The 27,927-nt window shown below is 35.8% G+C and overlaps 1 protein-coding gene across 1 annotated transcript in view; it reads right to left on the reverse strand.

Annotated features, from left to right (window-relative positions):
* LOC23687692 (5-hydroxytryptamine receptor) overlaps positions 1 to 27,927 on the reverse strand; it is a 206,583-nt gene that overhangs the window by 45,468 nt on the left and 133,188 nt on the right. Inside the window, exon 5 of the mRNA XM_021848923.1 lies at positions 20,240 to 20,275. Coding sequence (XP_021704615.1) covers positions 20,240 to 20,275 — 36 coding nt within the window. The remainder of the gene's footprint in view (positions 1 to 20,239; positions 20,276 to 27,927) is intronic.

Raw genomic sequence — 27,927 nt, forward strand, 5'->3', positions numbered from 1 at the left:
ACTATCAATTCGCCAGTTGCCTGTATAGTAACGCTGGAGCCCGTCATGCGCAACAGTTTGCTAGTCCTATCGATATATCCTCGAGTCTGAACTTTCTGCAGAATACCCCACGAGGCATGGTAAGCCTATGCGGCACACTTGGCCAAAGCTATAGCGTTATTTATCCTGCCCATCCCTGGCGCACCTTGTCGTCGTCTGTCTGGGGAGAAGTTCTCCAAAGGGAAACCCTCGCCTAGTGTATCGCTCTACTACTAGGTACCCACCTCTAGTAGAACGACACCATTCAACGACGACGTGATGTATCGAGTTTTGATAAATATAGCCCTCACAAAGTGGCCATTTATTATCGAATATGTTGCAAAGCGGACGGTGCCCGGAATGATCCATCTCCTCCGGCAAAAGCAACAGGCAGTAAATTGTCCTCCCCTTAGGTATTGTTGTATGCGACACGGCGACGAAGCACAGAGGAGTAATTTGAGTCAATCATGGAACATGTAACTACGAACAAAAGGAAGGACGAATCAATAAATTCACAACTTCCTTCCAAATAAATGGGTTTTAAAAATATTATTAAACGTAGTAAAAATTGCATGCCGTTTCTCCTGAAAGCGCATTTTCTTCCAAGGGTGAAATGGATAATGTTGATAATTGCATTGAAATGGGCAATCAGTTCAATGCTCTAGATTTTTCGAACACCAAATCGATTCAAGTGAGGAAGCAAAGAGTACCGCCTATCGCGGTCAGTTGTTCTGAATTTGGGGGATTTAAGCAGGAGATCTCGAAATCCATTAGGGGAATCAAGATTTCCTTCCAAATAGCAAAGAAAAGAGATTGCCACGTTTTGCCAGAAACTTTTATAGATCGGGAACTTCTTCTCAAACATCTTGAAGAGAAAAAGCACAAATTTATACTTATGATGACATAACTCAACGTTTGTGCGTCTTAGAAGGTCTCTCAAGTGACTATAAGTCACCTGAAGGAATGAAAAATGGAATACGGTAATCATTATGAAAAAGAGAACCCAATCTGGCATTTTTCGAAATGGGCTTTTTCAAGACCATTAATTAGTTCACTTTAACAAAAGTGATTTAAATAATATTGAAGCTTTAAAACAGGCAAGACTTATCGATATTCGTGTGACATGGGAACATGTTTAGAACCCTACTCAGTTCTGTTAGAGCCAAAAGTGGAGTCATGGTACCAAACATTGACGCATGGATGATAAATATATGCAGAGGCGCGTCCACGTTCGAAACCATGGGTATAACAAACGTTGGCAAATACTTTGTGCACAATGAAGACAAGAAAAATTTTAACCTTTCAAACGCAAAGGGTGCCAGTCGTTACCACAAGACTAAGAAAGATTTCCGTCTTTACAGGGCTGGTAGCGACTGAGTACTAGGGCTATTCAAAATTTAAAAATGTTTAAAAATCCAATTTCCCATATGTTCCTTACCATCCTTAACATAAAAATAGTGTTTGTGAAATTTTCAGCTTTTTCGGTGGTGATTTAAAGGTGGCCCAAAGACAATGTAGGTTTATATGGAAATTACTGTGAAGAAATTTTGAGAAATGTTCCAAACACGCTAGTACTATAATGTAAATACAAACTTATTATCCCATAGTAAAAATTCATTCTTCAAACCTTAACCCGTATAGGCCTGAGTGAAAGCAAAAACATTCATCGATAAGCGAAATCTTAACGGATTCAAATGATTTTTTGTAAGTATACTGGCCCACATTTCTAGTTTCTAGAAGTGGCCAGAGGAACTCGGAAATATTCCTGTGGCCGGAGTTATTCCGGTGGATTACTGGGTCAAGACGGGTAAAAAACGGCAATTTTTTGGGACGTGCCAAGTAATCTTTATTAAGTTGCAATGGCATTCATTAAAATTTGCTTAAATTATTATGATCTGATATTCAAAAATATAAATGAAGAGTTTTAGACCGTTTAGAATGTACCGGATGTGGCCATTTGGACCTAATGTCTGAAAGAACCGGCTATAGATTTGTTGGATGCTAAACCGTTTCATTTCTCGAATAGTAGAGGTCAAGCATAATAGTTCACTGAAACACGTTCCCATTAGCTTGGCACAGATGTTTACATGCAAATTGGTCATTTTATCATAAATTTGAGGTTCGCCCGGACCCGAAAAAGGACATTTGTAGGATCAATCAAATGCAGGAAACATGGTTATCCTAATTAATCGTTTCTCAAAAAGTTTACACTGATGCGATTTTCTTAGAATTCTTCGATATAGTGACCACATTATAGCCGATTCCGAAAATTATCTGTGATTTGAAATTTGCCTACCTCCAGGGGCACAAACGCTCAGCACCCTTTACACCCGACCTGACCCAGTGACCCACCGAAATAACTCTGGCCATAGGAACATTCCCGAGATCCTGTGGTCACTTTTCGTAACTAGATATGTGTGAGAGTATGCTGACAAAAAATGATTGAAATCCGTTAGGTATTCGCTGAGCGGTGAGAGTTTTAGTTGTTTTTCTTTCACTCAGGCCTATACGGGTTAATGAAGGATGTTGCTGAAGAAACAAATCCCATTGGAGTTATTTTTGTTTGGGATTTTTGCAGATGTATGCAGGGCTATAATCTCATATGAAGCTAAATAATAGCAAACAAACTCATGAATACCTTCTCTCCTGTGCGTCGGATTGAGTTGATAAGTATGTTCTCACATTCCAGTACTAACGTGATTGAAATATTTTTTAAAATTTCTCCATAGTAATTTCCATACATGTCTACTTTGTCTTTGGGCCACCTTTAAATCACCACCTAGAAAGCTGAAAATTTCACAGGACCCTTTTTCTATGGTAAAGATGGTAAGGCACATATGGGAGATTGGATTTTGAAACTTTTTTAAATTTTGAATCGCCCTACTGAGTACCATACAATTAAGATATTAAAGACCTGTTGCCTGAAAAAAGAGACCAAAAGGAATCATAAAAAGGACGAAAAAAGACCAAACAGGAATACAATACAAAAAAAAAAAAACAGTACAAAACCTAGTAGGAACTAAGTCAGGAAAAGAAGAGTTTCATCATTTATTTCATCAGAGCAGTTATTTCTCTAAGATCTCTAGATATTTCTTCAGAAATTATATGCTAAGATATCATTTCGAAAACTGCTGGAGGTGTACTGTTATTTCCCAAGAAATTTCTTCTAGGGAATTTCTCCATGAATTTTGCTGAGGAAATTGGACTTTCCCAGGGAGTACCTCAGAAATAGAATTCCTCCAAAGATTATTGCGGAACTAATAAGAATTCTTCCAAAATTTATTTGAGATTATTTTCAAGAAAGTCCTAATCCTCCAAGATTTTATCCGGTGATTAATCTATAGATTTCCTAGGAACATCCTCCAAGATTCCTTGCTAGAACGTCTTCTAAAATTCAATCAATAACTTCTCTAGAATTGCCTCCAGGAACTTCTCGGAATTTGCTATGAAACTGTTTTTCAGGATTTAGTTATGAAGAATTTCAATAAGATATTCATCTGAAAGTACGTTCTGCAATTGCTCTAAAGATCCCTTCTAAGATTTCTACAGAAATTCACTCTTAGGCCCTCCTCAAGTTCAAAAAGCCATCGTGTGCGCGGCCTACCGCGAAGTCGACGGCCTCGTCCGGTTTCTCTATTGATTATTACTTTTGCTTGTCGTTCTTCCGGCATGCGTACCACGTGACCAGCCCAACGCAGCCTGCCGTGTTTTATGAGCTTAATAATACAGTCGACTCTTCACATCTCGATATTCTATATCTCGATATATCTCTCTATGTTGATGTTTGCTTTGGTCCCTTCTTTCTGCATACGGTTTCGCTCTCTATATCTCGATAGCCTCCTTAACTCGATATCTCCATATCTCGATGAGTTCCTGATGATTTTCTGTTCCCAATTTTCTCTCCATATGTCGAGATGAACATTATCGAAGGGTACTAGACCAGATTTAAATGATTCAGGGCTATTTAGAAACTCGAAAAGAAGTTTGTTTGTTTATTATTTTCCTAGTAACGGAATGATTTTCAATCAAGTGTTCATTAAATCAATGTTCTTCATCTCGATCTCTTCTTATCTTGATGGTCCTTTCGATATCGAGATGTGGAGAGGCGACTGTATCCACTTCTTTATATACTTGATACAATTCATGATTCATGCGGCGTCGCCAGATGACATTTTCTTGTTTACCGCCGAGTATTGTTCGCAGCACCTTACGCTTAAAAACCCCGAACGCTTTCCGGTCGACCTCTTTTAAAGTCCAGGATTCATGGCCGTATAGAGCAACCGGGAGGATCAGTGTCTTATATAGCGCGAATTTTGTTTTCGTCTGCAGGTTCCGGGACTTAAGCTGGTTACGGAGCCCGTAAAAAGCCCTATTCGCAGCTCGCACCTCCCGGGTAACATGGTTATCGCACATCACTAAAGTACCAAGATACACTAATTCTTGCACTACTTCAAATTTTTCATAACCCAGCAACACTTCATTACCAACATCACGAATGGAACCACGCTGTCTACCGGCGATCACTTTGTTTTGCCGGTATTGACGGTAAGTAAAATCCTCGCAGTCTCCCTTTTTAAAGGCACGAATGCCTCTTCCACGGCTCGACGATCGATTCCTATTATGTCGATATCGTCCGCAAACCCTAGGAGCATATGCCACCGCGTGACGATGGTACCGCTTCTTTGCACGCCTGCTCCTTCGAGGGCAATGTTGAACAAATGGTTCGAAAGCGCATCTCCTTGCTTTAATCCATCTAAGGTTACGAAAGATGTCGAAATCTCATCCGTAACCCGCACACTTGATTTCGATCCATCTAACGTTGCATGAATCAGTCTAATCAATTTCGTCGGAAAACCATGTTCTAACGCTATCTGCCATAAGTCATTTCTCTTCACTGAATCGTACGCCGGCTTGAAATCATTGCACAGATGATGCGTCTGCAAGTTGTATTCCCGGAACTAATCAAGGATTTGTCGCAAGGTAAACAGTTGATCCGTTGTTGATCGGCCCTCACGAAAACCAGCTTGGTATTCGCCAACGAACAGATTACGTGACATTATTTTGTAAACCGAACTGAGAAGCGTCATTCCTTGGTAATTGGCGCACTCCAATCTGTGCCCCATCTTATACAGAGGGCAGATGAGGCCCTCCAGCCAGCTTGCAGACAATTCTTCTTCTTCCCATATCCTTAACAGAGTACGGTGCAGTATTTCGTACAGCTGCTCACTTCCGTGCTTGAAAAGTTCGGCCGATAGATCGTCTTTTCCAGCAGCCTTACAGTTCTTCAACTCCTTGATCGCTCTTCTAATCTCATCTAGCGTCGGAGGCTCCACAGCTTGTCCATCGTTGCTGAGGATTAATCTGTTGTCAGACGCGTTCGTGTTTTCCCCATTCAACAATTGCTCGAAGTGTTCTTTCCACCTGGCAGCCACCAAGATTTTGTTTGTCAGCAAGTTACCTTCACGGTCATTGCACATGACGGGAGACGGCGCAGTTTTTCTCCTTACGCCATTGACAGTTTCATAAAATCTCCCCATATCATTTTGTTCCATGCTGTTTGCGCCTCAGTAATGATGTCTTCTTCATAATGCTTTGTATTTCTGCGGTGAATTTCGGCTGCTCTAGCCTCCTTGTACCGCTCTGTATTATGCCGGGTACCAGGCACTAACATCCGGCTTCTGGCAACATTCTTCTCATCCTTCACATTCTGGCACTCCTCATCAAACCAACCATCTCTGGGTCGTCTCTGAGCAGTACCTATCACCTCTCGCGCTGCTGTGCTCATTGAACCGTGGATAGACTCCCACAGATTGTTGAGGTTGTCACCTACGTTGTATCACCTTATCCGGTCATCATGCTTCCGGCGGTACTCGTCTGCTACACCTGTTGATAAGCGCTGAGTATTGAAACGCAATGGTCGCTGTGTTCTTGTGTTCGCCACGGTAGACAACCGTGCACGAATTTTACTAACAACGAGATAGTGATCAGAGTCGATGTTTGGACCTCTGAAGGTTCTCACATCAATAACATCCGAAAAATGCCAGCAACTTCAGCAGCAATAAGGCTTTTAATAAGTATTTTGCTAGATATAATTGAATCAAATGTTCTACTTACTATATCAATTAAAAAAAAAATCAGTAACAATCCTATTTCTATAGTATGCCCAATATAATTTCAAATGATTCCATATTCTTACACTTCAGTTTAAACTCTTCCAACTAGTATTCAACTAATATGTCAACGTTTTCATGGTCACGTCCACGGAGTGAACCCTTACAATCCCGACGTAACAATAGATACATAGATCTTTGAAGATTGCATAGGAATGTTTTGAGAAACATTTTAAGAAATATTTGGAAAAACTGCAGTGGCACTATTTAGATTGAATGCTGGAGAAAAAATAGATTTGTTCGAAAAATAGGTTCCATGAAGGAAACGTGGATGAGTTCTTGAAGGAATCCACATTAACAGGCCGAGGAATTATTGCAAATGTTCAAAACTACCAAAATGACTGGAGGAGTCAAAATTGGTGTAGAATTTACTCACTACACGTTTTTATTAAATTTAGGGGAGGGATTATTAGAGTACGTATGAGAGAAAAAACCACTAATTGAACTAAAACACTTCACTTAAAAAAAATTCTAAAATCACTAGAAAGGCGAGCAAATACCTATAAACTCTAGGTTCATAGAATTAGACAGATAGGCCTATTTTGTCTGTGACTTACAGACTTCTTAAGTATCGAGTGCTCGACTTGAAGAGAACATCGCATGGATCTATTATTTATACTAGAATAAAGTGCAGGTATGTGTGGGTATGTTGGAACTAGATTCTGCCTGTAATCGAATACAGGGGGTCATATTTTAATTGTGTACCTAACTAAATATGTAGTAATAGTTTAATATTTTTTGTGTTTAGAAATGTTGTTCATTGTAAATATGTTCTGCAATTTCTGATTTGAAATGGTGTACAAGTCCTTTTTCTGTGTCTCTGTGTGCTTCAGTAACTTCTGCTACGTGTTCTTTAAAACGTGTATGAGAGTGCGTTTTGTTTGTCCTATGTAAATTTTGTTTCCGTAGTGGTCGCATGTTATTTGGTAAACGCCTGATTTATCGTATTCTTCTTACATCCTCACTGAGACAGCGCAGCGCCTGCTTCTCAGCATAGTGTTCTTATGAGCATTTCCAAAGTTATTAACTGAGAGCTTTCTTTGCCTTAGTGGCTATTTTCGCATTTGTATATCGTGTGGCAGGTGCGATGATACTCTATACCCAGGGAAGTCAAGGAAATTTCCATTACGAAAAGATCCTGGACCGACCGGGAATCGAACCCAGACACCTTCAGCATGGCTTTGCTTTGTAGCCGCGGACTCTAACCACACGGCTCAGGAAGGCTCCCTCATATTTAGCCCAACATAACAGCTAAATATAAGAAATAAATGTTATGCTTGAAACGACTATTATTAAGGAATCCAAAAAATCTATGGAAAAGTTAAGGGCAGTACACAATTTGGACCATGATCGCACCAAAGTACTCCTGTGTACAACAACGGTCTGCTCACATGGCGAAGCCATTCTCTGATGCAGTGCAATAAATTAATCCCGCTCTGACAAAGAGCGGCTCGCCTCCATTCAACACGGATGACAAATGCATTCGCCATCCATATCCATAGTCCTTTCAGCTTGGCAGGCACAGTAACGCAAGGACTTAATTTAATTCGTGCTTTTTTTTTTGTTCGAGCAACCGAGCAAATCCCAAATTGCTTTATTCGTTTCCGGCGTTCCTACCTTAAGTTTTCCGCGGAAATTGGTGGAAAATCAGCCGTGACAAGCAGGAACAAACTTTTTGTCAATCGTCGTTTGTAAGCAAATTGAAGCAATCTGCTGCTCGTCATTAGCCACTCGCTGCCCTGTGGTGAGGGTAATTACCGGCGGGTGGACGGATGACTGACCCCGGATACTATGGGCGTTGCCAGAGGGGGGAAATGGGATACCATTCTCAGGGCAGAGAGTATTATCGCACCTGCCGCACGATATACATATGCAAACATGGTCAATTGGCAAAGAAAGCTCTCAGTTAATAACTGTGGAAGTGCTCATAAGAACACTTAGCTGAGAAGCAGACTCGAAAATTGAAATTTTGTGAGAAATTGCCGATTTAGAACCTTTGACTTCGTTCACCCCCTTGAAGCAAACCCTGCTCCGCCCATGCTACCTACTATTGCCTCACGATTTTCGTTGACAGTCCGTGGGAAATGACAAGCGGAAAACTTTTAGCATTGAAACCCCCTCACCGGGCAAGTGTCTGGTTCTCGATCCACTTATATCCTTCTTAGGATTCTGACCGTGAATGGGCGCAATTATAACTTTATCTGTTTGGGTCAGAACTTTTCTTCGGCAATGGCTTTGATTGGGCCGCATCTTGTCTAGCAAGGGGGGGTTGATGGCAGCGTGATGGAGGTAATGAAGACGTTTGCTCATCCAATCAATGTAAGAAGTTGGCGGAAATGCTCAAAAGGAATTGCACGCCTCAGCTGAAGCGACTAAGAAGATTATTCTCGTTGAAGCGAAAAGTTCTGCAAGTTAAACATTGTTGATGGATTTATGAAACGTGCAACCACTCGGACACTTTCAAGGTTTTTAACGACAGGGGGGTAGAGTTTGCGGGCCGAATTTTCTAATTCTCGGCAATAAGATGTTAATTCATACGAAGAATAGTGCTGTTCACTTAGGTCTCAAACGCTATTGAATTTGTTAAGACTAGTTGCATGATACACCAGAATTTCTCCAAAAAATTTGGCTATACATTTATACGAAACTAATCGATTTTTCAGTGTTAATTAATGTTTTCGTGATTATCCAGTGGTTCCTACGGCAACTCATGCAGAATACATTAAATGTGTTTCTTTGATAGATCAATGTTTTTTTTTTAGCGATTTTTCTTTTGAATCCTTAGATATTGTCAAGAGAAACGTCAAGTAGTTTCTTCAGAGAGCTTTGTAGATATCGGCGTTACTTTTCAAAATATGAGATTTTTTCCTCTCTCGCTCTTTTCCGATTATAACTGTGCAACATTAAAGATTTTCGGATGTGCTTCACTATAGATCGAAAGACAATGTCTTTGGCTAACGTTTTATATGAAAAACGCAACAGAAGAAGTAATTGTGGCTTATAAATTGATTGAAGAGAAAGTTAACAAAGAGAGTCTCCATTTGAAAAGGTATGCTAGGATTGACCGGCACGTTTAAATGGAAGGTTGCAATCAGCCTTAGTGATAAAACCGTATACACTTGTTGTATGCGTTATATGTTTTACAAGAGCCTTTCAATCTCTGTTCTCCGTTTGCATTGTTCAACTCAAATCCAGAGTTGCACAATATCGGTCATATCAGCTGATGACTGATGGACTAAAACTATCAATATCAGTTGCGAACTATCAATATCACTTGGATCTGACAACCAACAGCTGTCATGCGACATCGCACTCTAGATCACAATCACTGCAGAATGAGTGATCACGTGGTAATTACCCACGCTATTAATGTTTTTCAGAGACCAACACACAGTTTCAATCCGTCTGCAGCACCATCAAGAATATCGTACTGATAAATTGCCATTTTATTTGCTTAATTTAAGACTAAACTTTTGTATCAGTTTATCGGCATATCGGTCTATTTTGCTCGAAGTAAGAGGGAGCATGGAGGAGAAAGCAATGAATACTAGATGGATAGGTACCGTAAGGGAACGGCGAGAGAAATAGGATTAGATGTTGAAGAGGGCATACCATATGAAACAGTATTACTTGAAACGTCCTTCCTTGTGGCTAACGTCCCCTATGGGAACGGCTTGGTGAGTTTTGAGAATGACACTACCAAGACAGCCGATGGTAAAATTTCGAATTTTAGCGTTACGTTATAAATGGATGCTGCCCGATTGGTTAATTTCAGCCTTAAATTAAGCAAACATAATCGCAAATTATCAATACGTTACAATTGACAGTGCTGCAGATGAACTGAAGCTATATGTTGATCACTGAATAACATAAATAACTTGGATAATTGGATTTTTTGTCTTCAGAAAAGTTTTTTTGTAGCATCTACTGACATAAATAGATATTTCGTAAATTGTCCGCATACGTGACGCCTCAATCTAACTTTTTATTGTGACGTTCTAGAGACTTGCTATGTTCGACAAGGTTGTTCATTTTGATAGAATAAACAACTCTCTCGAAGACGGCAAAATTTCAAAGCCTAATATTTTAAAGTTATTGATAAAATAAGACAAAATCAGTAAAAAAAAACGTTTTTTTTCACAGAGTTTGACTTTTTCCTTAAGAACCATGCCATACAACATTTTCTGCTGATATAAATATAACAAATTCAAACTCTGATAGAAATCTTTTAATAATAGGTCCCATCATAATTAGAATATAATGAAAAAACTTGAAAAATAGAGCAATTTTTGAACAATAATATCTTGAAAAGCGCAAAAAATCGCAAACTCATTTTCATCTTAAATTTGTGTTAAAATTTGTGTTGTAATTTCCTTAAATTGAAAGCTTTCAAAAACTTTAACAGACACAGAAAAAGATCTCAAAAACACCAAAATGTATCTCTCTGAAATTTCGACATTCGTTTTATATAGTATTGTTCTGGGTTGCGCTCTCAGAGGTTTTAAGGTGTAAAAATTCCTCTCTTTTTTAAAGTTTTTTCATCATTTCTTCATATTATAGTTATATTAAAATTTCCACTAAAATTTGTGTTTGTTATATTTTTTTTTAGCAAAAAATATTAAATGACATGGTTCTTAATACAAATGTCAAACACGGTAAAACCCCGTATTTTCACTGATTTGGTCTTTTTTTAGCCAATAATTACAACTACCGAAAAACTAAACATTACATATTCTTTGCAATGGGATTAAATGGAAAAATTAATGTTAAATTTTGCGAAAAAGTTACACGTCTTCTCGGTGAGAATCGAACTCACGACTCCCTGATCTCTAGTAAGGGCGCGTTACCCCTACACCACGATGTTAACCTGAATTCGATTTCAGCTCAATAATCAGGTGGTCCTTTTTCGCAAAGTACACCTCTTGCGGAAGAATTAGATACCCATCCAAACACAACGCTTTCTATTTATATTCAATGCCAGTCCGAGAGTGCATTATTTTTTAGCTATTGAAAGAACACACCACACTCGCCAACGACTGTGCTGGCTGAAATTTCTATTGTGTGGGCTCCCAAATAATGCACTCTCGGACTAGGCATTGGATATGAATAGAAGGGATCAGGAAGAGATCAGGGAGTCGTGAGTTCGATTCTCATCGAGGAGACGTGTAACTTTTACGCAAAACTTCACATCAATTTGTCCACTTTATTCAATTGCAGAGTATATGTAATGCTTAGTTTTTCGGTAGTTGTCAAACTTCCACTCGGCTGGTTAGCCGTAAACCACGAATCATAATTAATTAAAAACAAGTAAGTTTTCAATCGTTGATGTTTTCTTCGAGTCTAGTGAAAAATAGAAATGTAATGTTTAGTGAAAAAATTTGGCGGCCATCTTGGGTTTTGACCCCATCTTTGTTTTATGCGGTAGAATGAGTTTTCAACCTTGTTAGCACTCAATATATTGAATTCCGAGGCTGCTCCTAAAAACAGGATACGTATACTCTTCATCTTCTTATTCTTCTTGTTCCTAGCATTGCATCCCTTCTGGAATTGCACCTGCTACTAAGCTTAATCAGGTTATTGAATAGGAATTTAAATAATTCATTCTTGATAAAATATTGATTCTTCGACATATCTTTGAATTCATGAATAATGAATAAATGAATTCAATAAATAAACTGTCTGAAGCCATTGATTGAAATAATCAAACATTTTTTGTCACTATATACATTGTTATCATTGAATGATGTTCATAGATTGCGCATTGGAATATTAGTAAGTGTTATGGTGTCATCTGTAGTTTAAATGTAAAACATTGTTTTAAGTGCATTAGTTTATGGGAAAAGCTTTTGAGGAAAAGAATTCCTCGATTTTCTGAGCCAGAAAATATTGTTTAAGCTGCCGCCCAGCGTCCATGTGAAAACTAGTGAAATGGAACAGATAGAAGCTTTGTCCCAATGTGGATGTTATGCCAATACTCAGGAATAAAATTTTAAGGTTCAAAAATCTGACGGCCATCTTGGAATTCGAAGCCATCTTGGGTTTAAGCAATTGCTTTAATTGTTTACCATCGTAGCGCTCATTGTATTTAATTATGAAGCCTCCGTTGACGAAAAAAATCAGATCCTTTCATTCTTATCTTATCTCAACTGTTCAATTGATTGTTCATTCAAATCAACGGTTTAAGACCAAATAAATGAAAGAAAAAAATACCATTCCTGAACTCGTTTCAAATCGAACAAAGATATAACTCATTTTGTTATTTTCTATAACTGAATTTTAACGAAATTTGTTATGAGCAATTGCTCTCAAGTTGTGTTATAATTAGGTTTTTAATTGAAACGAATTTGAAACAGCATTTGTTATTATAACTGATTTTATTTTGTTTATATTATAATTTTCTCCATAAATTCAAAGTGCTCCTAACAAAAATGAAACAAAATTTGTTATTTGTAACGAATCTTATAGTTGTGCTACAATTTTGTTGTAATCCGCTGGTCGGATATGCAGAAGAATTATTATGATACCAAATAAGCATTATAAAAAACAATTCATATGTAATAACTTGTTATTATAACTGAGCTGAGAAGCAGGTTCCGCGAGGAAAAAGAAGAATAAGAAGAAGAATAATATGCGTAACCTGTTTTTAGGGCCAGCCTCGAAATTTAACATGTTGAGTGCTGGTAAGGTGAAAACCAGATTCCACTACTACTAAATCAAGATGGCATCAAAATGCAAGTTGGCCGCCAGGTTTTTTCATCCAATATAAAATTCCTATTTTTCACCAGACTCGAAGAGATGTTTGCATTAATTGCACTTGTCATATACATCAAAATCGTATAATATCATTTTTTGAGCTTTCTGATATTGATCTCTGAATTAAAAACCAGTTTTCATAGCAACATTTGAAATGGCGGCCAAATTCAAAATAATCAAAAATAACATTTTTTAACTTTCAATGAAAGCTCTATCCTTGCTCTATTCGATTCTACTAAGTTTGCTTCGTGTTTATGGGCATTTTTAATCAATTTTTGCATAGGTTTTGCTTGTGGCTTAGTTTGATGTTGCTTATGGTTTAGGTTTCTCCCTGAAGGAACAAACCAAGTGTTTTTCAAGCGTTTGAGTCAAGCCTCAGAAAGAGTTTCTAGCCGGAATCTAAAACGTGCATCTGCAACCTTCCCTTTTCGGAGGTGGCGCATAAGTTGCCGACGTTTAAGCTCATCAGTTCCGCTCGTTACAGAATTAGAAGCTTTGATATACAGTCAGTGACATAAGTTAGTAACCAAATGCTGTTTTTCCATACAAAATGCCCAAGTTTGGGGTGCTGTACCTCAGCTTCTGGTAGTTCAAATTGGCTGAAATTTGGATGACGAACTACAAATAACTTTTGCCTGTAAGGGAATTATTACGTTGCAGTCATTTTACATAGTGCTTTAGAGGGTTGTTCAAAGACAAAAGTAAGTAACCACGAGACTTTTTAATTTAATTCGAAAACGGTAAGTTGTGGAAAGTTGGAATGTTCTGCAAATTTCTGTAACTTCTGAAATTGAACAACTTTGTGGAACAGACCAACAACCCACAACTTCCCGTTTAACGATTAAATTAAAAAGTCTCTCGACTTACTTTTGGCAAAAATTCAAGTTATTTGTAGTTCGTCATCTAAATATCAGCCAATTTTACTACCAGAAGCTGAGGTACAGCACCCCAAACTTGGGCATTTTGTATGGAAAAACAGCATTTGGTTACCAACTTATGTCACTGATTGTAGATCTTCAAACTTGAGTATGAAAGGTAGCAAATGGTTGTAGAGACGTTCCGATACTTCCGATATATCGGAATATCGATATTTTGCTTTCGATATTCGATATTTTGGTATCGATATTTCCTATTCAATATATCGGTGATATCGATATTTCCTTCTGATATATCGTAATCCAAGGACCTTCCTTAGCCGAGTAGTTAGAGTCCACGGCTGCAAAGCAAAGCCATGTTGAAGGTGTCTGGGTTCAATTTCCGGTTGGTCCAGTCTTCAAAAGTTGGAAGCAGTTCACATTCTAATTCAACACTATTTCTTTATAAGGGCTAAACTGACTCAATTAATTTTTTATTTTACTGATATCTTCGCAAAATTGAAGAAATTCATAATATTTCGTGATCGTTAAGCAAGATGTAGTGATTTTTCATCCTATAGCACTAAAACATGTTACAAAAAGTAAATCATTTTTTTTTTTTTTTGAAATAATGGAAAGAGAGTAACGATGAAGAAAATTCGATCGATGAGGATAAGTTCTTATGAAGAATCATTGTCGAATTGTTATTTAATGTATTATAAAGAGGCTGTCCATAAACCACGTGATCATATTTCAGAATTTCTACACCTCCGCTTCCCCATTGTGATCTTTTGTCCACACAATTTTTTGATGATCCATGGTTTTTGGCCAGAACTTCCCACCCCCTATTAATGCCCACGCGGTTTATGGACAGCTGCAACAAAAAAACATGTTAATGTCTCTATCGATCAAGATTTTGGTAATATTTAGGGTTCACATTGTAATTTGCGAATATAAGGAAACAAATCGTCAGGTACACAAAAAGAAAAATTCTTGTAAATTTCAGCCATAAATCATGCACATGAAGGGAATGCCAGATTTGTCGCAAATTTACACGTAACATCGTTTAAATTACAAAAACATCATGTAAGTTTCCGCTTAACATCGTGTAATCTATCATGAACTCTAACCGATTACGCGGCAATTCGCATAAATTTACATGATGTTGGTACAATTTTACACGATGTGTCATGTAAATTTGCGACAAATCTGGCATTCCCTTTATGTGCATGATTTTATGCTAAAATTTACATGGATTTTTCTTTCTGTGTAACTAAGCAATAAACAATAGTTTCTCGATTTTATCACTGCTCGTTTCAATATCGATTCATTATATCACACTCGATTTAAGCACGGTTTTATGTTCGATTTAATCACGCCATAATTATTGTTTGAATTCCATACATTTTACAACGAAAAATAACCCTAATCAATCAGCATATATCTATTTGAGTCATCTCTCATGTGCTTTTCATTTAATTCGTTCAATTTCTACAATATAAAGCTCAAATTTTGATGAAAAATATATGGAAGAAAAAACATTTTTATTATACCACGCTTGGGTATATCACACCAACAAAATTTGGATCCGTGATATAATCGAGAAATTACTGTATTAATTTCCATCCTTCAAGTACATATATCATATGATATTGCGATATATCGATATTTTGAATCAATATATCGGTGGTATCGATACTTTGTAATATCGGAACGTCCCTAAATGGTTATAATCATATGTAACTGACTGACGAAGTCACCTGTCGCGTAGGAATGAGTCAGTTAGTATCGGTTTCATAGCATCTCTTAACCCGTAGGCTACGGGGCTGACAACCAAAATTCAAATTGCTCGTATTTGAGCATAACTCCATATTTTTCAGTGAAATTTTGAGGATTGCTTCACTAATAGTTGTAGTTTCATGAGTGAGGGGAAAGTATAGATTCAGAGTATTGTGGACAAAGTTATTCCAGAACATCTCTGGGTCAGGTAGGGTAAAAATCGCATAAACTTCCTTTTAGAACTCATTTATCATTTGGAAACGAAATGTTTTCATACAAAAAGTGAATAGACCCGTTATTTGTAATAAGTTACGATGCAGCAGGATATTAAGAAAAAATAAAATTAACCTAGAACAATGCTAAGGCCTCCAAAACATTCTGAAGTTTTGACCATAATCTACACAAGTTCATAAATTATTTTAAGCGAGTGATGTCCTCGTTTAGTGGTTTACAGCACTCATTTAGCCTTAACAGACGTGTTCACAAATTTTAACAAGATATTGGATATTGGAAGTCATCCAAATTAACCTGGAGTTCAAGTACTTTTGATCTATCAAATCTACTACAGTTTATACTCACCCAATTCCCGTGAAACTTTCTCGTTCCTATCCATAAAGCTACATATGACTCGGAAAGTGTACTGCTATGAATATTGATAATCTGAAGGCCTTCAGAACATACTGAAGTTATGGGCATCAATTTTTATATGCAGCTTGACTTATTATTCAAACAATATGTTTTCAATACATCCATACTTGATCGCAAATCTCCGTTAGAGTTAAAAAAAAAAATGTTTCAGACGTGTTCACAAATTTTGACAAGATATTGGATATTGGAAGTCATCCAAATCAACCTGGAGTTCAAGTCCTTTTGATCTATCAAATCTACTACAGTTTATACTCACCGAATTCCCGTGAAACCTTCTCGTTCCTATCCATAAAGCTTTATATGACTCGGATAGTGTACTGCTATGAATATTGAACATTTTAACGTCTTCAGAACATACTGAAGTTGTGGACATTGATTTCTATATACAGCTTAACTTATTATTCGAACAAAATGTTTATAATATATCCATATTTGATCTCAAATCTCCGTTAAAGTTAAAAAAAAGTTTCTGGTATGGTTTTTCACTTGTTAACAATATTTATTATAACAGTTCCACTTGTCAACAGGGGGTCCGCGGACCGCCGACCAAGTAGAAGGCACGTTGAAATGAACCCCTCACAGCGAGCCGTTTTTTCGCCGTTAACAAGGTTGAGAAACAGTGCTCTAGAGACATCTGCAAAGCTTTTGAAATGACATATGGACATTCAAGGGTACTGAGCACCTCCACTAATTTCAACAATGTCTTTTGCAAAGTGTATTAAATTGCAAAAATGCAAATGCATGAGTTTTTGGAAATCACTGAGCATGTAGTTAGCTGGAAGTTTTTACGAATGTTAAGATGCGTTTACAGGAATCAAATCAATTATGTAGATGATGATGGTGATGATAATGATGATGATGATGAACTACACGCTGTGAAGTAGACCATCGAAAATCATACATTTTGCCTTACGAAAGGTGGAACGATTATTGCAATACGGACGCTTTATGTATCGTTCGTATACATCATTAACTGTAAATTATGTGGTTGAAACAAGACGACTGTGTCAATTTGTTGTAGCGTATATTCAAGAAAGAATTTGTATTTTTTCTGTCGACGTATTTTTTACGAGACGTTTCGGAAAAGATGATCGCTCAGTTACCATAAGATGTTCAATATTCATAGCAGTACACTTTCCAAGTCATATAAAGCTTTATGGATAGGAACGAGAAAGTTTCACGGGAATTCGGTGAGTATAAACTGTAGTAGGTTTGATAGAACAAAAGGACTTGAACTCCAGGTTGATTTGGATGATTTCCAATATCCAATATCTTGTCAAAATTTGTAAACACGTCTGAAACAATTTTTTTAGTTCTAACGGAGATTTGCGATCAAGTATGGATATATTGAAAACATTTTGTTTGAATAATAAGTCAAGCTGCATATAGAAATTGATGCCCATAACTTCAGTATGTTCTGAAGACCTTCAGACTATCAATATTCATAGCAGTACACTTTCCGGGTCATATGATGCTTTATGGATAGGAACCAGAAAGTTTCACGGGAATTGAGTGAGTATAAACTGTAGTAGATTTGATAGAACAAAAGGACTTGAATTCCAGGTTGATTTGGATGACTTCCAATATCCAATATCTTGTCAAAATTTGTAAACACGTCTGAAACAATTTTTTTAACTCTAACGGAGATTTGCGATCAAGTATGGATATATTGAAAACATTTTGTTTGAATAATAAGTCAAGCTGCATATAAAAAATTGATGCCCATAACTTCAGTATGTTCTGAAGACCTTCAGATTATCAATATTCATAGCAGTACACTTTCCGGGTCATATGATGCTTTATGGATAGGAACCAGAAAGTTTCACGGGAATTGAGTGAGTATAAACTGTAGTAGATTTGATAGAACAAAGGGACTTGAACTCCAGGTTGATTTGGATGACTTCCAATATCCAATATCTTGTCAAAATTTGTAAACACGTCTGAAACAATTTTTTTAACTCTAACGGAGATTTGCGATCAAGTATGGATATATTGAAAACATTTTGTTTGAATAATAAGTCAAGCTGCATATAAAAATTGATGCCCATAACTTCAGTATGTTCTGAAGGCCTTCAGATTATCAATATTCATAGCAGTACACTTTCCGAGTCATATGAAGCTTTATGGATAGGAACGAGAAAGTTTCACGGGAATTGGGTGAGTATAAACTGTAGTAGATTTGATAGATCAAAATGACCTGAACTCCAGGTTGATTTGGATGACTTCCAATATCCAATATCTTGTCAAAATTTGTGAACACGTCTGTTAAGGCTAAATGAGTGCTGTAAACCACTAAACGAGGACATCACTCGCTTAAAATAATTTATGAACCTGTGTAGATTATGGTCAAAACTTCAGAATGTTTTGGAGGCCTTAGCATTGTTCTAGGTTAATTTTATTTTTTCTTAATATCCTGCTGCATCGTAACTTATTACAAATAACGGGTCTATTCACTTTTTGTACGAAAACATTTCGTTTCCAAATGATAAATGAGTTCTAAAAGGAAGTTTATGTGATTTTTACCCTACCTGACCCAGAGATGTTCTGGAATAACTTTGTCCACAATATTCTGAATCTATACTTTCCCCTCACTCATGAAACTACAACTATTAATGAAGCAATCCTCAAAATTTCACTGAAAAATATGGAGTTATGCTCAAATACGAGCAATTTGAATTTTGGTTGTCAGCCCCGTAGCCTACGGGTTAACACTTTTCGAGTTCATACTAAAATGTCATTTCTCGTCGCATAAACAGTTTGCCACAAATTGTTTCTAATACCGTTATAGCATTGTTCTTAGCGGGAAACTTAGCAATGTTGCATTGGAAATCAAACTAATTCCCTAACATTAAAATGTGCCACACGAAGTAGAAAAAAAAAATCGAAGGAAAACACATTGCAACCATTGAATCGATGAAAGCACAGACACAATCCTGATAAATCAGTAAACATTCATATGCAATAGATGCAAATGCACAACCGCTAATTTGACCTATTGTCCTATGGAACACTTAGTCTAGGGTAAGCGACCTACGGTCCCCACATCGCATCGGGGCCTTAACTGCATGAAGCGGCACAAAATGTTCGTTGAGGGGGGTAAACGGACTCACACAGTATGATTCTCATTAGGTCCCATGAGCTTTTGTGCTGGTGCCGATGTGGTTAGGGTTAGAACACCATCCTCCAGATAAAGGCATAGATTGGATATTCTCGTGCAGCTTGAAGGGTGCACGTTGCGAATCCAATGCAACAGTCTAATTTCTAAGCTTTGACCACACTAACGAAGCATGGATTTGAGGCCAACGAGTGCAAGTTGGTCGACCTGGTGGAACGTATCCTTTGGGTCTGGTACTGGTGGAGGTGATGGTATCCTCCTATCCATTCTACATTGGGATGAGTCGGATTACTACTGGCTGTGACTACACGAGCAAGTGTTAGGCTACAACAAAATTGGGTTGCTCTAGTGCTTGTTGATTAGTCTAAGATGTGATTGTTTAAAATTTTGAACTAGGCCAACCAGGCCCATCCTGTCCCGTAGCAATTGAGTGAATTTTCTTTCTGCTTGTGCGTATATATTGTCTACCGCTTGTTAGAATTGGATATTGTCTGGGACTTGCTCATGGAAGGATTATGCTTATGATATATCATTAGTTTCAATAGCAGAAACCCATTGCCCAAGATCAGTGATATAAAGCACAGAATAGTTGTAGTATACTAAGTAATTTACTAATCCTACCTGATACAAAAATAATACAATGATACCAAATAAAGAAACCAACAAACAATGTGGAACGAAAATGACACCTATGAATTCGGTGAATTTGGATCCCAATCATGGAAACAAGGTAAACGGATCAGAAAAAAAACATCTATTGTAATCAAAACCAAAAATATCCAGGACCCGATAAACAACAAAAATTACATGATAAAAATGGAAGAGGAGAGGGGCAGGAATCGAAGGTTTAATTACGAAAGGAAAAAAGCATGAAATTAAACTAACAACTAAAATATACTTACTAAAGGTTTTGGTATCAATTGCACAATTGTTTTACCCTGTTTTGTCGTACGAAAATGATGAAGAAAATTAGAAGAAAAGAAAAATTACAGTTCTGTATTACAACACTCTAGAGAGAGAGAAGAAGGAGAAAGACAAGATATATGAGCAGTTTGAGCGGCAAATATGGTGCGTTGATATGTTTTGTTGTTTGAACGAGGAGGAAACATGGATGCTAGAACGTTTGTCATCTGTAATTTCAATGGTTTTGTAAAAGCTAGAGGAATGATTTCGCATAAAATCAATCCTACAAAATACAATGACAAACAATGCTACACAAATAGATACATGGATGACGTAACGTTTAAATTTGACTATGGAAGATATTACAGTAAAACAGAAACATGCAGTATGACATATGAGAGACAGTGTTATAAAGCGTATTTGGAGCTCGTAGTTTCATGAAATGTTACGAAAAAGAATAGTTAATGTTTAATTGAGAAATGTTTTGATATGAGACAAAATAATTAAATTGTTATATGATTCTGATGCTGCTCAATGGATAAACAACAAACTTTTTAAGTTGAGGAATCTTAGCGAACCGGTTGAAACCATCAGAATACCTTGGAAACCCTTGAGATCTCCTCTATAGCACTTTGGTAAACTTTGAAAAACCATTGGAAACTTATAGGATTTCCATGGAGACCCTTGAATCAACTGTAAACCCATTGGGAGCCCTAGGGAGCACTAAAAAAACCTCTGTTGTTTTTGGACACTTTTGAAAACTTCCTGAGAACTTTTAAGAACCTTTCGTAAACCTGCGATCCTAAGGAATCTCAATCGATTCTGACTGGAAACCCTTCGGAACTATTTTGAACCATCTAAGAGATTATTTGGAATAATGAAGACCCTTTGGGTACATTATCTCGGATGAACTAAATGTCATTGCTCTTTGCTACATTGATTCAATGAACGATTCCTCGACTTAATTCATAAAACAAGGTTTCAGCGTACAAAATGTCCGCTTAGTTTATGAACAAGCTGGCAATAAAATTTGAACGTGTACGAGTTTGTCATTATATTCCGAATGGGATGTTAAGTTGATTCCATGACCATGTTTTTAATCCTTTCGCGAGCACGAAAAATAGTGATTTTCCGATATAACGATCCTAGCATAGACAAACAGACGTAACACTTTAATTATTTTCATCGCACAGCAGAATAGCGCCCAATTCTTATAAATGGTAGTTGACCGACGGGCCACTCGTGGCGCTCGCATCACTTTTGTTCGAGATTGACGTTTTTCACTACCGCCATCGCCATGTTCACGTGACTATGTTTTAAATTGGTAATTGTTCTAGGTGTTACGTCTGTTTGTCTGTGATCCTAGAATTTTTCAGTGTCCGTCTTAATTTTTTTCCAGGAACTAGATCGGAAAATTCTCCAAAAAGTTCAAGGTTCCATTCAATAAATCTTTAAGTAAATCGTCGACGCTCACTAGGATCCCACATATAATTGCTGTATATTATAATTCAATATCACTGTTTTCCTTTGATTTGTTGAGACTGCATGCCAAACCAAAGCGAAGAAAACTATTAACAGTCGATAAATCAAGCTATAATTCAATAGTTCTTACATTGGGATTTTAACAGGAGTTTTACTGTGGATTTCTACTCGAACTCTAATGGAAGTTCTTTATTTTTTTTTCTCTCATCCCAGGGATTACCATCACAATACATATATAACCTAAAATCTTTGTAATATGAAGCAAAAAAAGTTTAAATTTTAGTTGTTACTAACATTATACAAATTTATCCAAAAAGAGGTGTTCAAAGTAAGATTTTAGACTTTTCAATTATTTTGAAGGACGTTGCGAAGCGATTTGTGATACTGTTTGAGTATTTTTGTTCAAAAGCTATTCAGTGTTGCTGTTTTATGGCACAAATGTATTCCAAATGATTATATAACCTAAACTTGACGAATAAAAGTGCTTATGGAAACTTTTCCATTGATATGGCATGATTTAAACTAATAGTTTTGTGACTTTTCTTGATATTTTTTCTAAGTCAAAACATAAGAAACAACAATTTATGAAGACTTTTCTGCATGTTTGTTTTTGTCACTCAAAAAATCCTTTATGATCATTATACATTGAAACCTCCATGAGTCGATGTTTTACTTACTAAATGTCATACTAAAAACCACATTCATGGTTACTACGATGGTCCCTCGAAACAACTTTTCAAAGCATTTCAGTTCCATGATTCGATATTTCCATGAGTCTATGTTCCCTTGACATATCGACTCATAGAGGTTTGACTGTATCATCACACTGACGTATGGTAGTCATCACATGTTTCTTAAAACACATATACTATGAGAAGGTGCTCCGCTAATATCGAATGGCACTGTAGATTCCCTGCCTACAAGTTGTGTGATTCAAACTTGTATGCAAGTTGTCTGTTGTATGTTAAGACGAAACGTCAAATATAGTTGTGTTTGTAAATAGTTTGTTGTTTTGCATCCGTCCTTTTTTGGCGTCTGGACGAAACAAAAACGTGTAAGTGATTTTGTAAAATATTTTAAGGTTTTAAAATTGATTTAAGTTTCGTGTGTCCGTCGTGAACAACACTGGAGAACTGATTTCTACTGCAGCGTCCGAAAACAAATGCGACGAAATAAATTCCCGTCGTAACAATGGGGTTTAAACTTTATAAACTCAAAAATTAGCTTCAAATCAGTTTAATTCCCTAAGCACTTTTAAGATTTGCTTGCAATACCTCACATCACAGATGCATTCCATGTCAAATCGGTCAGTCACAGAACTTGCCCATTCTTCTGAATGGAATACGTCCTCACAAGCAATGGCAAAACCTCCAAATCAAACCTTAAACCAATCAAATTCTTCGTAGATTCATTATTTTATGATATTTTCTAGGATAAAAAATGATTTATGAATTTATTTTTATACAAATTATCAAATACTCAACTAAAGTGCCGTTTAGTTCGACTGCGAATATCCCGAAAAATGAACGGCGGGTTCGACACATCTTATCCAATGTCACGGTCAAAAATGTCGTTTGCTGTATTTTATCAGCTTCACTGGACAGGTTTTGGTGGACGCTCTCAAATCGCTTCAAAACGTCTCGCAAAAATCTTTGTAATCTTGTTTGTGACAAAAAAAAAACTTTTGGCGAACAAGCAAGTGGGTCTTTCCAAACCAAGTAACTACCACAAAAAAAACCATCACCGATTTCAAACAAACTTTGGTCCAATGTTCAAAAATGTTGTCATGCCTATCGGACCATCCTTCGGCCCATAGTACCACCTCCATTGATAGCATATGATGAATTCCATGTCAAGTCGGTCAGTAACAGTACTCGACCATCTTCGATTTGCAGTAAATTTTGCACATGTTTTATAAGTGTTTTCCATAGAAAAATCGATCATTTTGACTCGAAAATAACATTTGAATTTGAGAGAATAATAATTTGAATAAATTTTTGCATGCAACTGATTTGAAAAAATCTAACTCCGAAACTTTTAAATTTAGAAAAAAAAGTTCTATAAAGAAATTGTAGTGAATCGTTAGGTCTACATGTAAAAAATATACACTGAAAAAAAAATTTTTTTCATGAAAAATTCAAAAATAAAACATTTATTTTAAATTACACAAAAACCCCATTTTTGATATTTTTTAAATTTTCTCCATACAATTTTGATAGTAAACAGATATCTGGGACAAAGTTCCATGATGGAGAAATTTTTAATGAAAAAGTTTTTCTTACACCAACTTTTGGACGATTTTGAAAATTTTGGTATTTTGTCAAAATGAATACGTTCTGATGATACTGTAAGAATTTTAAAATAATTCTAAATCATAATGATCATATGAAAAATGTCTATAGAAGCAGCCATTTTCGAATTATATCGAGTTTAATGCAAAAATATTATTTAAATATTGAAATTGGCCATTTTCATTAGTCATTCGCGTTTCTCCATCAATAATAATACGTTTTCAAAAGTTAAGACCATATTTCTTTCCACTTACTTATTTTTCTTGATGGAGAATCGCGAATAACTAATGATAATGGCCTATATCAATATTTAAATAATATTTTTGGATTCAACTCGATATTATTCGAAAATGGCTACTTCTAGAGAAATTATTCATAAAATCATAATGGTTCAGAATAATTTTAAGATTCTTATTGTATCATAAAAAAGTATTTACTCTGACAAAAAAAAAATGAAAATCGTTATTAAATCGTCATTATCATTAAACTTTGTCCCAAATACTTGTTTATTATCAAAATTGTATGGAGAAAATTTTAAAATGGGATATTTGTGTAATTTAAAATATTTTTTTTTTGTTTTTGAATTTTTCATGGAAAAAAATAAAATATTTTTTCAGTGTAGATTGTTTCTAGTCCAAACGGTTCACTACAACTTCTTCATAGAACATTTTTCTCTAAAATCAACAGTTTTCGAGCCAGAATTTTTAAAAAATTTATAGGCCATTTTCAAAAGTTATAATTGAGTCAAAATGATCATTTTTTCTATGGAAAACACATATTGTATCATACCAAAAATATGTGCAAAATTCAATCCAAACAGAAGACTATCAAGCACGATTTTTATTTATTTCAACTCATTCTAAATGGAATTCGTCATATTTGACGGAATCCCATGATTTGCATGATTCTTCAATCATGATTTTTCGTCGAATTAAAATTTTTTGATTTAAAAAATTGTCACTTCAAAAATTTTGATTTCATCGTTTTATTAGACATTTACAGTCTAAAACACTCAACTCCTCAAGGTGTTGTGAGCCAATGTTGATCAATTCGGTTTCAAGTTGATAGGACTCTAATTTTCCATATAAAACCGCATGCAATCTTGGATTTTGACGAAGAATTTATTTCCTAATGCAAATTCATGGTATTCTGGGCAAAAGAAATTGAAAAATTGAAGGAAATTTCTGGATTTCAGTCTTTAATCCTTAAATAAAACAGTGCTTTTCTACTGTCCGACGTTTCGGCAACTGTATCTTGCCTTGTTCAATGGGAAAACAGAAAATTTGTTATATCATAGTTGGTTTATAGACTTCTTGTCTTGTGCTTTACTTACTAGTGATCTGTTTTTTGTCAATGATGTCTGTCTTAACATATGTCCGTCAATCTGTCGTATTCGTATCACTGTTTTGTTAAGAAAAGGTTTAAAAGTATACACTAGGGCGCGGCTTATTTTCAAAAGTTCTCAAAACCAAAAATTCGTATGCTCTACTGAATTCAAATCACATTAAAAGAGAAACCTCAAAATCTGTGCCAAAAATATTAACATTTAGAGGTGGCGCAGGCGTCTTGAAGGTGAATTTTCTAGTTATAAAAATGACCTTCAGTGAAGTAAACATACCTTAGTTATTTTCCAACCCATTTCAAAAATTTTAGCATCATTATCTTCAGAATTGAATTTATGAAAACTTTGTAGATCATCAAATTTGTCTAAAATCAAAACTAGTCTTAGTTTAAAATACTTTTATACAATTTTTTCTCATTTCACTAAAAATTTCAACTTAGTTGGACCATAACTTCTTGAAAACTCAATTGATTCCGAATCTTTTTACATGTTTTGCAGCAAATTTAGTTGTTTTCAAACTGTTAATACAACACATTTGTCTAAAAAATGGTTTTGACTAGGTTTTTTTTTACCAAAAACATGATTTTTTAATGCAAAAATCAAATTTCTTTTGATTATTGAAGTTTTTTCGCCGGAAATTGCATTTTTTTCTATAAAACTTAAATTTATAAAGCATCTTGCTTTTACTACGAGTTGAATAGTGCATATATTCTTCAACATATGCAGACATATTTTTGTGTCAAAATTATTTAAAAATTGTTGCAATGTCCTTCCCAAAAGTTTAATAAATGAGAAAAACCAGTTTCAGCTTTAGAGATAATATTTAACTGGCATAAATTAAAAAAAAACGGGCATTTTTCGTTAAAAATCATGTTTTTGTGCAGTTTATGCTGAATAACTTGGTTAGGTCATTTTTTTAGTGGAATGTGTTTTATGAAAGGTTTGAAAATAACTGAAATAGCTTCAAAAACATGTAAAAAGATTCGGAATCGGTTGAGTAATCATGAAGTTATGGTCAAACAAAGTTGAAATTTTTAATAAAATGAGGAAAAATTTGGAACAAATTACGCCACCCCTAAATGTGAATATTTTTGGCTCAAATTTTGAGGTTTCTCTTTTAATATGATTTGTATTCAAGTAGAGCACACGAATTTTTGGTTTTAAGAACTCTTGAAAAATAAGCCGCACCCTAGTATACACGTTAGTACAGTTAACTCTCCCTTACTCGATATCCCGTATCTCGATATCGAGTTAGAGAACCATAGTAAAAGTTGGTTTTCATGGCTAACTCGATGGTCCCTTGGAACGCAGTTGCACTGTTTTTGTGTTCTGTAACTCGATACCTCCCTAACTCGATGGTCCCTTCAATATCGAGTAAGGGAGAGATGACTGTACTTTAAAACGGTTTATATTACTAACGTGTCATTGAATAAATTTCACTAATTTTGGTCTATCACTGTTCGTTCTAAGTGCACTCTGTGCTGTTTACTGTTCTGTTAGTTTGCCTATGTCCATTTTTGTGTTGTTACTGTGTATGTATTTTATTTATAATTTCGGTATAATTTGTGTTGATTCCTTCTGTATCTGTTCGTTTGTTTACATTTGTCTCTTCATTGTGTATCCAGATCATTTTAAAGAATGGTAATATTCTTTTCTTGTGTGTTTCGTCTATTATTGTTGGATTGGTGAGATCAAATCTATGTTCATAGTCGATACAATGAGCTATGAGAGCTGTTTTCTCCCTGAGAGCGGTCACTGTTTTATCTACGTTTGAGTGTCATTTTGTGTTTCATTTTGAAATATGTTTGTTCATTTCAGTCGTTCCAGTAAAGATCTACTTTTACTTAGCATGAGATGGCAGTGTTGCCAGATTCGATTGCTGTTTAAAATGAACAGGCATGGTCAATAAATGAATTACACTGCGGAACACATTTTTATCTCAAGCACAAAAATACCGCTATCCACTCAATTGAGGGTTGCTGAATTATACAATTTTGGCGACCTGTAGCTAAAAATTGTGACGTTCTGGAACATTTCTTAAAATGGCATCGCATTCAGCAACCCCAAATCTACCCGAGACAAATAATTTGATGCTTGAGACACGCAAAAATGTCATTTTTATTACGCTTTGTTATACCTTTATTCATATATGATAAAATTTATTGATTTTCAAGACATATTTCGCATATTTGGCAACACTGGAACTTAATACTTCACTTGATATATTGAAATACACTTCGAAATTACAATAGATTTTGAAAAAAATATGCTTTCTTAGTTGCATATTATTTTTAACAATTGGACTCAAAATAGGTAATCTGGTAACACTATAGTGAACTTTTCATTGTATATTATTTGTTAGTTCTAAATCAGCCCTAAAATTCGAACATAACTTAATAGGCTCAAAACACCTCGGGAAGTTAAGTTTTTTCGACTGTTAAATGTCTGATAAACACGATGAAATCAGTTTTTTTAATGAAAACAAAAATACATATTCGACGAAAACTTAATTTTAAGTTTTTAAACTGAAAATAAGTGTACTTGGCAACACCGTACACATTGTTTTCTGGAT

This window comes from Aedes aegypti, chromosome 3 (genome assembly GCF_002204515.2).
Source record: "Aedes aegypti strain LVP_AGWG chromosome 3, AaegL5.0 Primary Assembly, whole genome shotgun sequence".
In the NCBI taxonomy this organism is placed as follows: domain Eukaryota; kingdom Metazoa; phylum Arthropoda; class Insecta; order Diptera; family Culicidae; genus Aedes; species Aedes aegypti.